A 16274-nucleotide genomic window follows, 5' to 3' on the forward strand; every position below is an offset into this window, starting at 1 on the left:
GAATACAGACAGATCTTAAGCCAATGTGAAGCCTGTACTAATACTCTCATGGCTCCTGTCCCTTGCTCCCATTCTGCCCTCTTTACCCTGCGGGCACTTTCCCTGCAATAGAACACATGACCCTGTAGTCTTGAGTCAAGTGACTCTGAAGTGACCTTGCCATGCCTGAATGAGGGAACATGAAGCAACAACATCCGCCAGGATGCGCTGGAAGTGAAGGGACTGATGTCCATCCTCTCTTGAGAGCTAGAACTACGGAAACCTGATTTCTAAAGCCATTAAGCTTTTGAACATCATAAAATCAGTCTCTCCTCCTGCTGGAAACTCTCCCCCAGATCTGAAGATCCGGACTTCACATTTACTGCTCTCAAATACAACTGCCCTCATGTGGGTATTTACAAAGTTTACTAAAACTAGATATTTCTACTAAGTACTACAATCTAACACTTAATACAATGCACAATATGAAAATACCTGTGAAACTTTGAGCTATATATTAATTTCTTTAACAATTTTGAGTTTTAAGTTTGGGTTAAGAGTTTCTCTAAAATGAAGGAAAACTGCATTTTACAAAAATCTCTCCAAGAAATATAATGATCTAATATTTGAGAAGTAATTTGCATTAGGTCGTAGAAAGCAGAGCTAGAAGGAAGCTTGCATATCATTTAACCCAGGGGTTCTCAATTGGGAGCCAGGCTGCCTCCCAGGAGCCATGTGGCAATGTCTAGGGACATATTTGGCTGTCACTATTGCATCTAGTCCACTGAGGCCAGGGATGCTGCTAAATATCCTACAATACACAGGAATGACCTGACCCCCAACTACAAAGAATTATCTCACCCAAAATGTCAGTAAGGTTGAGAAATCCTGACTTAACCTCACCATTTGGTTTTTTCATTAAAAATTTTTTCTTTTAATTTCTTTCTTGAAATATTATACATATTATATATGTAAATGTTGTTATATATAATATATATTCAATATATACCTCAAGAAAAAAAGTGCCCCTCTGTATTTATTTTACAAACTGAATAGACCCGTGTAACTAGAACCCAGATCAAGAAAAAGAACATCAGTATCCCTTTATGACCCTTTCTCCGTCACTTATTTTTAGTTATTTGCTGTTTCCCCTCACTTGAATTTTAGTTAAATAACATTCAGGACCTTATCTGTCGTGTTTGCTATCTTGTAGCAAAACATGAAAAACTGGTTGGCACACACAAGATGCTCTACAAATACTGAATAAGTAAGTTTTGGAAGATGTGTAACTGCCTTCTTAGCCCCTTCACCTCAATTCCAGCCATTAAGGTACCTACAAAGAGACTTTTAAGGAACAAAGTTTGAAGACTACTTGTATAAAATCTAATACCCAAATATCCTAATATTCAAGCTCTTTTCAAACTATACCTGGAACAAAATTGGTAATCAAATGTTAGTTTCCTTCCTTCTTCCGTGCATTTCACATTCTCCCATCCCACTCAAATACATCTACCTAAGAAGACAATAAAGAATTCTTTCAAATGCAAAAAATGACAGAGAAAAGACAGTCCTTATCAATGACCCTACTCAAGCAGGGTAAAAGAAGTGGTAGATATATACATACTTCGGGGATAGTAATCCTCATCAGGAGAGTCCGCACGGTCTTTGCGGTGATTGAATCGGTAGTCGATGCTGTCATGTACCCAGCCTTTTTCAATGAACAATCCTGGAACTTCATCTGAGAAGAGCCAGTATCTATAAATCACAACCATATATTAGTAAGACAATGACAGATTATGAGCATGACTGTTAGTGGAGATGATCACACAATATCACTGAAAATTCAGATAGATACAAATGATAAAGTAAGGCACAGAATACCAACATTTTTGAAATTTGAGATTCACAGCTGTAATTTTTATAACTTCTAATATTTCTGTTTAGGTTCCACACAATGTACACATGCAAAATGTATCGCTATTTTTAATAAACTCTATTTGAATTACATTTCGCAAATCACAATAATTTAAGTTTCATATTTGTAGTATCTTCAAGAACAGGGTCATGTCTTACTTAACTTTGTAACTAGCATGTGGCACAGAAAATATTCAATAAATGTGTGAAGAGCAATAGTTTCTGAAATCCATAAATAGGGAAGCCTCTCTATTCTTGGTACTTTAGGCAGTTTCATAACTAGGAACAATATAACAGCTCTAGAAGATAACAAAAATTAAGTTTAGTAACTTACCTGTTATGGTTTCGATCTGTACCAATAGGAGTCCTGCGCATGACCAGCTTTGCCTTGGCAATTCCTTCCTGGAAAGCCTTCTCAGCAGCTGCTTTGTGCTTTCGTATTCGTTCTTCTTCAGCTTCACGTTCTAGTTTCACTGTTACAGATAAAAGAATCAACTAGATTTTTTTCCCTAATAAATTCTATTCTTACAAATTAAGTAGAACACAGAGTAGAAAGTACAAAGTCGATTTTCTGTCAAACCTTATTTGTTTCCTCCTCCTGATTCTGATCTGTTATAAGAAATGATGTGTTATAAGTGGTTGCTCTATGTCCTTTGAATTCTGATGATACCGCAACCATCGACTCAATGCAAAATCTTTTCTCTTCAAAATGTAACTTCTTACTAATTTTAATAATAAAATTAGATTAATTCTATTAATAATTTAAAATGGAACATTAAAACAGTCCCTAAAGGGAATTAACTGATCCTCAAAATTATGAGAATCAATAAAACCAGAATAGTTATTTTGAAAACATATTTTGATACTGAGGAAGCTGATTATTATTCAGCTTATTAGCCTTGGTGACAAGCAAAAAGAACTGAGAAATCAAGGGCGGGCAGGCAAGCACTTGTGGATAATAATCATCACTGCATACTGAATACCATTCGGGGGTTGGTTATTCAGCAAGTTACTACTGTTACAGATGAAAAAAAGAAGTTTTACTCAACTTATTCCCGATCATTCATCCACCCAGAAATTTCTCTCAACAACAAAAGCAGCTCAGTAATCTTGTCTTTTCAGTTTTTCTATAACTGTCACAAATTTTGAAACAGTAAGTATACAGTGCTGCTATTTACAAGGCCAGAATTTATAACACTGATCTTCTAATAATGACAGACTCTACAGTATGATAAGAATCTGGAAAACACATCAATCCACAGATGTTACTTTAAACAAGACAAATCTCAGTTATTTAAAACCAACATGATACTTGTTACCTTTAACAAAGTTTGCTCTCCTGAATGGAACTATGTTTGCAACAAGGATTACAGTAAACGTAAGTACAAAGGTAATGATGAAAACAGTAATGGCTTCATCACAATACAAGTTCTTTCTCCTACGGCCACAAATAAACAAAAAACTCAGGGCAAGTCATAAAAAGAAGACCAAATTTAGTTTCAGAGGCTATAGAACTGAAGGAGACACTGAAAGACCTGAATTCTAATTCAAGTACTGGCCTTGGCAAAATATTAACAGTTTCTGTCCCTTATTTCTCTACATCAATTAAGAGTGCCATAAATAAATAAATAAATAAACAAACAAACAAACAAATAAATAAATATCAACCGCCTTTCCTCTGTCCTGTGTTAAGATAAATATAACACACAGAAAGAAATACTTCAAAAACCCAAGAAGAGGGGCGCCTGGGTGGCGCTTTAAGCATCCGATTTTTTTTTTAATGCTTATTTTTGAGAGAGAGAGAGAGAGAGAGAGAGAGAGAATGTGAATGAGGGAGGGGCAGAGAGAGGGAGACACAGAATCTGAAGCAGGCTCCAGGCTCTGAGCTGTCAGCACAGAGCGTGACTTGGGGCTTGAAATCGTGGACCATGAGCTCATGACCTCAGCCAAAGTCGGGACACTTAACCTACTGAGCCACCCAGGTACCTCATGACTATTGATTTTAGCTCAGATCATTATCTCATGGTTGGTGAGTTCCAGCCCAGCATTGGGCTCCATGCTGACAGTGCTGAGCCTGCTTGGGATTCTCCTTCCCTCTCTCTCTGCCCCTCCCTCAATTGCCCAGGCTCTACCTCTCTCAAAATAAATAAACTGAAAAAAAGAGGGGGGTGCGTGGGTAGCTCAGTCAGTTAAGCATCCAACTTCAGCTCAGGTCATGATCTCATGGTTCATTAGTTCGAGCTCCATGTTGGGCTCTGTGCTGACAGCTCAGAGCCTGGAGCCTGGTTTAGATTCTGTGTCTCCCTCTTTCTCTGTCCCTCCCCTGCTCACACTCTGTCTCTCTCAAAAATTAAGTAAACATGTTTTTTTAACTTAAAAAACCATTAAAAAGAAAACTCAAGAAGAAATCATTACATTTCTGGTGAAACACAGCTAAAGTGTGATTACATACATACATATATATATACACACACACACGTATACATACACGTATATAATAGTTATATATACACAATTATTACATACATGATATACACAATGACTATATATAACTTTAAAACTGGAAAGTACACACATATAAATGCAATGTGTATATATATACGTGTGTATATATATATATACACACACACACACATATATGTGCGTGTGTATATATATGTAAAAACATTCCAGCGGCCTTACTTAGTATAACCTAAAACCTGTTTTTGGTTTTTTTTTAGGTTTTATTTATTTACTTATTTTGACAGAGCACAAGCAGAGGAAAGGCAGAGAGAAAGGAAGAATCCCAAGCAGAATCTGTGCTGCCAGCACAGAGCCCAATGTGGGGCTCAAACTCACAAAATGTGAGATCATGACCTGAGCTGAAATCAACAATCAGATGCTTAACCGACTGAGCCAGTCAGGAGCCCTTAAAATCTGTTTTAAAAGAAGTATTACATATACATGAAAGAACTACTGAAGTTATTTCTACATATCTGTCTAATTCTTGGTATCCAACTTTGACAAATAAATGGTTTTTACCATCTTCATTTCACAAGCTGGAAACTTTCCTAAGGTTGGATACTGTAACAGCGATCAAAATAGCTTAAAAATCAAAAAAAACCAATAAACATAGCAGGTTTACTGTGGGTAACAGCAACTATGAAACTTATTTTGTGTACATCATAAGACTGAGCAAATAAGTACACACTGATATTGATGGATACACTAAGGTTCTCATGATATTATAAGAAGGGAGATACAAATACAGAATGAGGGATGGCAAACCGGAACCGTTGGGTGTCAAAATTTAGGAATAAATTTAACAAAGTACAAAATGTATACTTTGAAAACTACAAAATATTTGTTGAAAGAAAGTAATGATCTAAATAAAGAAAACATCTGATGTTCATGGATCGGAAGACAAAATATCATTAAGAGAGCAATACTCAAAACTGACCTATCTACAGGGACCTATCTACAGTCAGTTGAGCGTCAGGCTTCAGCTCAGGTCACGATCTCACAGTTCAGGAGTTTGTGTCCTGCACTGGGCTCGCTGCTGTCAGTGCAGAGCCTGCTTCAATCCTCTGCACGCCCCCCCCGCCCCCCCCCCCCGCCCCGCTCCTTCCCTGCTTGTATTCTCTCTCAAAAATAAAACTTTTAAAAATTTGTTTTTTTAATGTTTATTTATTTCTGAGAGAGAGACAGAGCATGAGTGGGGGAGGGGCAGAGAGAGAGGGAGACACAGAATCCGAAGCAGGCTCCAGGCTCTGAGCTGTCAGCCCAGGGCCCGATGCAGGGCTCGAACTCACAAACCGCGAGATCATGACCTGACCCGAAGTCGGTCACTCAACCGACTGAGCCACCCAGGCACCCCAGAAAGAAAACATTTTTTAAAAAAAGGAACTGATAAGGGCGCCTGGGTGGCTCGGTTGGTTGAGCGACTTCGGCTCAGGTCATGATCTCGCGGTTTTTGAGTTCGAGCCCCGCATCGGGCCCTGTGCTGACAGCTCGGAGCCTGGAGCCTGCTTCCGATTCTGTGTCTCCTTCTCTCTCTGCCCCTTCCCCACTTGTGCTTGGTCTCTCTCTCAAAAATAAATGTAAAAAAAAATTTTTTTTTAAAGGAAGTGATCTACAGATTCAACACAATCTCTATCAGAATCCTAGCTGCTTTCTTTGCAGAAATTAACTGATTCTAAAACCACTGTGGAATTATAAGGGACCCAGAACATATAAAACTATCTTGAAAAAGAACAAGTTAGAAAATTCACACTTCTCCAATTCCGAACTTATTACGAAGCAACAAGAATCTAGACACCGTGGTACTGGAGCTAAGGACAGACAGATCAATACAACAGAACTGAGAGTCCGGAAATAAAAACAACATGTCTATAGTCAAATGACGTGTTTTTTTTTTTAAGTTTATTCATTTATTTTGAGAGAGCACAAGCGAGAGCAAAAGTGAGGGAGGGCAGAGAGAATTAGAATCCCAAGCAGGCTCCACACTGTCAGCACAGAGCCAATGCGGAGCTTGAACTCACAAATAGTGAGATCATGAACTGAGCCAAAATCGAGTTGGATGCTGTAGCCAACTGAACCACCAAGGTGCTCCACAGTCAAATGATTTTTGACAAGGGTGTCAAAATCATTCAGTGGGGAAAGAGCAGTCATTTGAATAAATGATATTACAGCCACATGCAAAAGAATAAGGTTGGGTCCCTACCCTCATACCATATACAAAAACTAACTCAGAATGAACCAAAGACCTAAATGTAAGAGTTAAAGACCTTGGATTTGGCAACAGATTCTTAGATATGGCACTAAAACTAAGAACAACCAAAGAAAAAATAGATAAATTGGACTTTCAAACTTAAAATTTGGGCTTCAAAGGATATTATCAAGAAAGTAAAAAGACAACACAAAAGCTGGGTGAAAGTATCTGCAGATCATAGATCTGATAAGGGATTTATATCTAGAAAATATAAAGATCTCTTACAATTTAATAATAAAAAGACAACCCAATTTGAAAATGGACAAAAGATTGGAATATTCCTGCAAAGAAACACAAATGACCAAGAGGCACATATGGAGATGCCTGATATCATTAGTCATCAAGGAAACGCATATCAAAACCACAGTGACATACTAATTCACAACCACGAGAATCAAGGAGTCATTTAATAACAAGTGTTGTTGATGCAGAAAAATTAGAATTCTCGTATACTACAGGTACATCGGTAAGTAAAATTGTGCAGCCACTTTGGAAAATGTCTAGCAGTTCCCCCAAACAGTTGAGGATAGCGAACATATGACCCAGCAATTCAATTCTGGTATATACCTAAGAGAAACAACAACATCCACACAAGAATTTATATACCAATGCTTATAGCAGTCTTCATAGTAGCCAAAAGGTGGAAACAAATCAAACATCCATCAACTAATGAATGGATAAACAAAATGTGGTATATCCAAACAATGGAGTATCATTCAGCCATAAAAGAAATGAAAACTGATAACTACCACAACATGGATGAACCTTGACAACATTATGCTGAGTGAAAGAAACCAGACATAAAAGACCATGCATTCATTATAGGATTTCATTTATATATGTCAGAAAAGGCAAGTCTGGATGGACAGGGTGATGACAGCTAAAGAGTATAGGGTTTCTTTCTGAGATGAGTATGTTCTAAAATTATGATGAGGGGCGCCTGGGTGGCAGAGTCGGTTAAGCGTCCGACTTCAGCCAGGTCACGATCTCGCGATCCGTGAGTTCGAGCCCCGCGTCAGGCTCTGGGCTGATGGCTCAGAGCCTGGAGCCTGTTTCTGATTCTGTGTCTCCCTCTCTCTCTGCCCCTCCCCCATTCATGCTCTGTCTCTCTCTGTCCCAAAAATAAATAAACGTTAAAAAAAAAAAAATTTTTTTAAAAATTATGATGAAAGTTACACATATAAGGGGGAGGGGGTGCCAGGGTGGTTCAGTTGGTTAAGTGTCCGACTCTTGGTTTCAGCTCAGGTCATGATCTCAGTTTGTGAGTTTCAGCCCCACGTCGGGCTCTGTGCTGACAATGCAGAGACTGTTTGGGATTCTCTCTCTCCTCCTCTCTCTGACCCTCCCCTACTCGCACTCTCTCTCTCTCAAGATAAACTTTCAAGTTTATTAAAAAAACACTCAGGACGCCTGGGTGGCTCAGTCGGTTAAACATCCGACTCAGCTCAGGTCATGATCTCGTGGTTCAGGAGTTCGAGCCCCATGTCCGGCTCTGTGCTGACAGCTCAAAGCCTGGTGCCTGCTTCAGATTCTGTGTCCCCTCTCTCTCTGCCCCTACCCCTCCCCTGCTGGCAATCTGTATCTTTCTCAAAAATAAAAGAAAACATTAATAAAAAAATTTAAGTAACACATTAAAAAAACAACTATGAGTTATTCACTTAATAGACAAGTTGTATGGTATGTGAACTATTTAATAAAGCTGTTTACAAAAATGTTCAAGTGTGCCTGGGTGGCTCAGTCGGCTTAGCATCTGACTTTGGCTCAGGTCATGATTTCATGGTTCGTGAGTTCAAGCCCCACAATGGGCTCACTGCTGTCGGTGCAGAGCCTGCTTCAGTTCCTCTGTTTCCCGCCCCCCTCTACCCCACCCCTGCTCACAAGCATGGGTGCTCTCTCTCTCTCTCTCAAAATACTGAACATTAAAAAAAATGTTCAGGTTTGACAGAGTTATCAAAGTCCCAAATTTTTACATTCTTAAACCTTAACAAGGGAAAGATTAATACCTGAGTTGGCAACTGTGCTGAGGGCTTCAAAGACCCTGCCATTCAATTGTTGTAACAATCTTAACAAGCATGTTAAGGGAACTGAGGCATGAATAAGTAACTTGCCCAAAAGAATACAGCTAAGTCAGAGGTAAGGTCTGACACCAGGCCAGCGATTCCCAAATTATAGGTTATTTCCACTATGGCCATTTGTGATTTTGGTCCTTTACTAAATCCAGAAAAGATGCCAGTGTCACATTAATCTCAAACCATCCCTCACTGCAGAATGCCAGGCTGAACACGCCTGCCAGAATACTGCCTAAGTGGGGTCTGGGTTACTGCATACAGAAATAACCGAACAACTGTGACAAAGAGAGACTACCCTGGCAATTTCCTTCCTTCTACTACCTTCTAAAGGGTTTCCCTTCTGCTCCCAACACAAGGCTTTCTTTACCTTTCATTTCTCTCTCCTGGATCTCCCGCTCCTTCTTAGCCTGGATGGCGAGCAGCCGCCTGCTCTTCACCGCGCTAATCATGTCTTCAGCTCCCACATCTACCTGGGGTTCAAACTTCACCACCTCTTTTTTCCTATCAGTTTTGCCCAGCCCATTCTCCTCTTTTCCATTTTCCTTGTTTCTGGCTTCCATTTCTTTCCTTTTCTGTTTCTCTGCTCTCTTCTTATCATTCTCTTCCTTCAGTACAGCAAGCCGCTCTTTCCACAACTCTGCAGACATCTGCTGTCTGGTTTCCATGTGGTCTTGCACCGAGTACGTCATGAGGATGCGGTGGCAGAGGGCCGTCAAGATCTGGAGCTTCTCTTCTGACGTCAGTTCAAAAAACTCCGAGGTCTCCAGCTTCTCTAGGAACTCATCTTGTACTTCATTATCCTCAAATGGTGCTGAATCTTTATTGTCGTCCGTGTCTGAGCCCTCGCTTTCTTCCTGAACGTCAGATTTGCGCAAGCAGAGCCGCACCAGCTCCGAGACAGAATGTAGGGTCAGAGGGATTTCTGACAGCTTCATTCCCAATTCGCCATAGTCTTCTGCTATTTCATCTTGCAATAAGGTCTGTAAGAGGATGACCAACACTCTATTCAGATATAAAAAGCCACCTTTTTCTGCACTCAAGGCTTCCATGAGGGACACAGCAGTAATAGGATACTGAGCATCTGGTAAGAGTAGCCCAGAGTAACAGCTCAAGAACTCCACCACCATGGCCACGTCCCCAAACAGTGTGTTGGGCAGCCCTTCGGGGGTATCCACCAACCTAAACGCCGGAAGGCTTTTGCCAGTTAACTCTTGGTCCTCGTACCTCTTCTGCTTTTCCAGTTTCTCAAGCATTTCTTTCTCTCTCCTCTCCTTGGCTTTCTCCTTCAACTTTTCTTTCAGCTCCTCTCGTTTCTTTTTCAAATATTCTTTGCGCTGCTCTTCAGACATAGAGGCCCACCGCTTTTTATGTTCTAGAAGCTCAAAGCGTTTTTGAACAATACTTCGCAGCTCTTCTGGGAGACGAGCTCTATCTTCGCTGGAGAGCAGACGAGCTGTTTTGGAGATAACACAGGACAGGGCGCTCTTCTTGTCCTCCCTGTCTTTGTTTTCTTTGTAGTAGGCAATAAGGTGTAGGGCAGCAGGAGGCAGATGTTTGTGGGGTTTACTAGAAGACCTGGGTGTACCCCCAGAATTCCGTGGGGCTCGGGTCATCTTCTGAGTGCCCTTGGCCATATCCAACAAAGTCATCTGCTTCATTTTGGTTTTAGGAGTCTTCAAGCCCTTTTTAGGAGATTTGGAATTACCTGTGGATTTCTGTCCATTAAGGATGCCTTTGCTTCTACCCTTCACTTTCAAAGGTTTGTCACTATGCTTCCCTGATTTCTTGGCAGGTGGGCCTTTCTTAGGAATGTGAAAGTTGGCGTGTAGCTTGTTGGGTGACATCATCTTCATCACTTCTTCCAGATGTTCTTCTGGAGACTTGGAATTCTTTGAGTTCTTCACTTTGAGTGGTGAGCCATTCAAGGATTTCTTCAAATGTACGTGACACCATAACTTGGGATTTAGGGGTGAACTCAGAGAAGAGTTGTCGGTCTTGGATTTTTTTGAAGGCTTCCTATCTGGGGATCCAGTATTCTTCCTCTTAGTAGAAGGGTTGAGAGTCATGTACTAGAATTTAAGAACAGGAGCAAAATTAATTTTAAAAACTAATTTAAAGAAGCAACACTTAAGCATCATAAAGGCCCTCTTCCCCAGCTATCCAGGTAAAGATACATATTCATTTCTGTTCAAAGACACCATGTCCCTAAACAAAGACATGAATGTTAGTTGATGTTTTGGCCCTATCAATACAAAACTGATAGCCAGACTTAAAAATCTATACTCTTAAAATTAAACATTTTTGCTATGTAACTATATGTGTTCTGTTTATATATGGTGCTAGCAATTCTTAGATATTTTAATGACATCTGTGAGCCCTTTCCCCAGAAGCAACATATGATAATTCTGCATTCTATTTCAGAATCCATCTGTAGATCCCAGACTGAGGATACCTGATTTAGAAAATGGCAACATCTAAAGAGTTAATAAAGTATTACTCTGGATTTCTTATCATTTAAACCTCTGTTCCCACTAGGAACATTCTATGCTTTTAAGTAGAAAAATTTAAGTATTTTTGTCTAAATGCAGAAGCATATTTTCTTACTTACAATACCACAACAAAAATCATTGCTCATAAACAGGGAGCCCTCCCGCCCTGGTTCCTCAAACTCCCCTTTGTCCTGTCGCCACACATCGAGAACTCATTCCCGTGAATACATTACTAACTATAAGCCCTCTATATTCTCAACCTCATACAATCCCCTCATGTCCTTGAAATTCACTCCCTCTAGTAGCCCAACTCTGCAATCCTTTAATCCCTGCCAGGACCTTAAATCCATTAGTTCTACCAAACTTTCTGCACACTCGCTTCCTTGTTCTTCTTACCCACATTAAATTCCGGTCAGTTGCTATAATCAATCTTGCATGAACCTCTAGTTCCCTGGCCTCTCCTGCTCTACTACACCTAGTTCCCTGGCCCATACATGTTCAGCTTACACAGGCATGGAATTAAAGATACAAACGCAGTGTGTGGTCTCACTTTAAATTCAGAACCAGGTACCTCAAATGCATCCTGAATACCACCCTTAATATATTCCTTATCGATTTAACATATTCCTTTAGTCCATTCACTTCCCTCTCCCCTGGACACATATCTATCTCCTATCTCCTCAAACCACCATATCCCCTTCATAGAGAATTAGTTAATAGGTTAGAACCCAGTCAACTTGTCATAATACCATGGTTTCTGTTTAACAGTGGATTTAAAAAAAAAAAAAAAAAACTGTGGATTTTCAAACTTAAATTTTTTTTTTTAACATTTATTCATTTTTGAGAGTGAGAGAGACCGAGCATGAGCGGGGGAGGGGCAAACAGAGAGGGAGACACAGAATCCGAAGCAGGCTCCAGGCTCTGAGCTGTCAGCACAGAGCCTGAGTGGGGCCCAAACTCACGAACCGTGAAATCATGACCTGAGCTGCAGTCGGACGCTTAACCGACTGAGCCACCCAGACGCCCTGATTTTCAAACTTTAAAGAATGTAATTACAAAGAAAAAAGCTTGGCAGCTAAACCGTAAACTAAATGAAATAATAACCAACCAAAGTAAAAGTAGAGCCAATTTCAAAAAAATTCTAGTGACTAGGAGAAAGATTAGAAAACCTTTAGAATATTCAATTTCTGTTACCAAAAGCAACTAAGCACAGAGGGCACTCAGAGACCTGAGCCTAACTCAAAGTTTGAGTGGGAAGGACGAACTTGACAGAAGCTGCATATAGACAGCAGCCTGGAGGCAGCTGGTTAAGACAGGCCCACAGGAGAGGAGACTGCAGGTGAGGAAGCAGCTAAACGCTATGGAACATGAAATGATGAGCTCCTTTAAAAAGGCAAGAAGGAAGTGCTACGAGGAGTACACCCCAGAGATGATAGGAAAGAACACCCATGCTCTTGTCAGGAGTAAACAGGTACGGTAAAATTTAATAAGCTGTACTGCAACACCAGGTAAGATTTAAACATTATGGATCTAATCACCAGAGAAACAAACTCACAGAACCAAGGCAGCACAAGTAGGAGAAATATGGTCTGCAATGAATGAGTGGACTACACCTAACATCCTCCTTTTGATTAAGTCCCCAGCTTCAAGGATTTTATTTTTTTAAGTAATCTCTACACCCAACATGGGTTTAAACTCACAACCCCAAGATCAAAAGTCGCACACTCCACCAACTGAGCCAGCCAGGCGCCCCAAGTCTCCAACTTTTGCCTTTTACGGACAACAGGCAATTACAGATTATTGTTCCTCTAGCGGGCTGTTTTTGTTGCCTGACTAAAACTGTAAGTTTTGTTCCCCAATTATCATCCTCCATATCAGCTGACAAAGAGGCTTCATAGTTTATAGAACATAAACAATATCTATCTGTAACTCAGGGGATATTTTCTCCAGAAGCAGAATTTCCCAGTCTTAGTTCCCCAGAACTAGATTTCAAAATGTTAACAAGAGTGAGCAAAGATAGGGGCGCCTGGGTGGCGCAGTCGGTTAAGCGTCCGACTTCAGCCAGGTCACGATCTCACCGTCTGTGAGTTCGAGCCCCGCGTCGGGCTCTGGGCTGATGGCTCAGAGCCTGGAGCCTGTTTCTGATTCTGTGTCTCCCTCTCTCTCTGCCCCTCCCCCGTTCATGCTCTGTCTCTCTCTGTCCCAAAAATAAATAAACGTTGGAAAAAAAAAAAAAAATTAAAAAAAAAAAAAAAAAAAGAGTGAGCAAAGATAGCTTATGTGAGACTCCACTCTCCGCTTGGACAGTAATAGTACCAATACTCCAAAGACCACCCTACAAATCATAGACTAAGGCCCAAAACTACTCTGGCAGGAACTAAAGACAAATGTGTTAACTAAAGACAAGTTAGCCATCCTCTTCAACCAGCTTTGGAAAATCTTCAGAGTATAGACATAACAGATGGATACTTTTTCTAATGCTCAGGATAACAGGCTATATTTAAAGTCATTCTAAAATGAAATTTATCACTAAAAAGGAGACTAGCGTGAGACTATGTTTCATTTTTACCATTTCAAATAGGTATCATTTAATAGGGCCTATTATAATTTGGCCACTTCTTAATTTACTGATTACTTTTCTATTTAAAAAGTCACTCAAATTTTCATAAGGTTCTTTAAATTTCTTCTATTTAGAAGCATTATACTATGCAGAATTGATGTAAGAGCTGGGATGGCTTAGCCATGAGAGGGTCCAGCAACCCATTTATTTTTATTTGTAAGGTGTGTTTTTTGGCCAAATCACACCATATAATTTTTTTTCTTAAAAATGAAAGAAATTAACTCACCCAACCCCCTCCCAACAGGCCGGCTCCCCGCGTGAGCAGTCCTTCAGTAACTGGATCATCTCAGCATAGGGCATGCTGGGCAGTCACAGCCACATGGGAGCCGGCATGGCTGGACTCAGGGGGATCTGAAAAAGTATAAAACCACTTATGTGCTAAGGGTCTCCCTACCCCCCATTCAGCATAAGTAATCTATCGGAATAGTGCACAGAGAGGGAGAAAAGAATGGACACCCAGAATAGCAGAATTATAGGTTTTAGGCAAGGCCCTTTCTAAGTGCTAAACAGGAACGAAATACTAATGAATGTCTCACAATGTGAAAGCCTTTAAGAAAAAGTGTATACAATTCTATACCTGCTCCCTGTCAAGTGAAACAAACCACCACCCCAAATAAGAAAATCTATTAAATAAGATAAAAATGAAGAAACTTTATTTATAGCAGCTCACTCAGATGCTAAATTTAACTTGATAGTAAGTGGCCAAGAGCCCTGCACTGGAAAACTCCAGCAATCTGTATTCTAACATTTACTTCTCTCTACATTCACCCCAGGAGCTGTGGTAGGAGTTTCAAGGTAACACTCACACAATGGGTTCGCCTCAATCTCTAGATGTCTTTATCAGCAAATGTGCAAAATAGGTTACCATAAAATAGTCTTAAGTACTTCTAAAGTTAACTTATTTTTAAAGTGCTCGGGGGCGCCTGGGTGGCTCAGTCAGTTGAGCGTCTGACTTTGGCTCAGGTCATGATCTCACGGTTCATGAGTTCGAGCCCCGCGTCAGGCTCTGTGTTGACAGCTCAGAGCCTGGAGCCTGCTTCCGATTCTGTGTCTCCCTCTGTCTCTGCCCCTCCCCTGCTCATGATTTGTCTCTCTCTGTCTCTCAAAAATAAACATTAAAAAAAATAATAATAATAAAAAAATAAAGTGCTTCTGCTCTAGTCTCTAACTCAAACAGAAAATTCCAAAGGCAAACTTAAAGAAAAACATCAAAACCCTGAACATTTACTTGAAACATTAATGAGGAGAGATAAGAAACATCTTTAAAAATATGTAATGTCATTAAGTAATGAGACAAAATTAAATTACATCAGGTGCCTTTTGATATAATTCACTCTAAGAGGCACACAACATCAATTCTGTGGTATCTCTACCAAAAACCCATAACCTGAATGTAATTATATGGAAATAACCCTGAATTGAAAAGCATCATATAAAAATAACTGGCCTGTATCCTTATAAAACATCAAAAGTTTCTGAAAGACAAAGAAAAGCTGAGAGACTTCTTCAGATCAGAGGAGACCTCAGTCTCCTAACAAGTCACAAAACAAGGAAACATAATACATGATACTACACTGGAGCCTGTGAAAACAAAAACAAAATTTAGCTAAAAAGACAATATTGGGACAAATTTCAAAACATGCGTAAGAACTGCAGATAACAGTATTGTTTCAATGCTAATTTCCTGATTTTGATACCTGTACTATACTTATGTTAGAAAATAGCCTTGTCAGGGCACCTGGGTGGTTCAGTCAGTTAAAAGTCCAACTTCAGCTCAGGTCATGATCTCACAGTTGGTGAGTTTGAGCCCCGCATCGGGCTCCGTGCTGACAGCTCAGAGCCTGGAGCCTGCTTTGGATTCTGTGTCTCCCTCTCTCACTCTCTCCCCCTCCCTTCCCCTCTCTAAAATAAATAGATAGATAGATAGATAGATAGATAGATAGATAGATAGATAGATAGATAGATAAATGTTAAAAAAAAAAAAGTAGCATTTAGCCATTATATATTGATCCAAAAGCTTCCCTACTATGGGGTACCTGGGTGGCTCAGTGAGTTAAGCATCCAACTTTGGCTTAGATCATGATCTTGCAGTTCAGGAGTTTGAGCCCCCCGTTGGGCTCTGTGCTGACAGCTCAAAGCCTGCAGCCTGCTTCGGACTCTGTGTCTCCCTCTGTCTCTCTCTGCCCCTGCCCCTCCGGTTTGTGCTCTCCCTCGCTCTCAAAAATAAATAAATAAACGTTAAATTTTTTTTCTTAAACCAAAGCTTCCCTACTAGGATATACCAATCTAAAATAAGAGTAACAAAACACTAGAGCTGCAATGTTATTACCAAAGGGCAATGAGCCAAGGTAGCAGATTTCATCTTAGATGACTGGGATCACACAAATAAATGCCTTCTAAATCACTCCAAGTCATTATCCCTAAACTCAACTGTCCACTGCATTTTTTTTCAA

General features: G+C 40.1%; 1 protein-coding gene across 2 annotated transcripts in view; it reads right to left on the reverse strand.

The window, feature by feature from the left end:
- The window catches only part of BAZ1B (bromodomain adjacent to zinc finger domain 1B), a 73260-nt gene that overhangs the window by 24639 nt on the left and 32347 nt on the right, over positions 1-16274 (reverse strand). For both annotated transcript variants that reach the window (XM_086691302.1, XM_086691304.1), the window contains 3 exons: positions 9080-10781; positions 2228-2366; positions 1604-1734 (listed from right to left, as the gene is read on the reverse strand). In XM_086691302.1, the coding sequence (XP_086547428.1) occupies positions 1604-1734; positions 2228-2366; positions 9080-10781 (1972 nt within the window). The remainder of the gene's footprint in view (positions 1-1603; positions 1735-2227; positions 2367-9079; positions 10782-16274) is intronic.

The sequence above is a fragment of the Puma concolor genome, chromosome E3, assembly GCF_028749965.1.
Source record: "Puma concolor isolate L17-30 chromosome E3, mPumCon1.1.hap2, whole genome shotgun sequence".
NCBI classification, from domain to species: domain Eukaryota; kingdom Metazoa; phylum Chordata; class Mammalia; order Carnivora; family Felidae; genus Puma; species Puma concolor.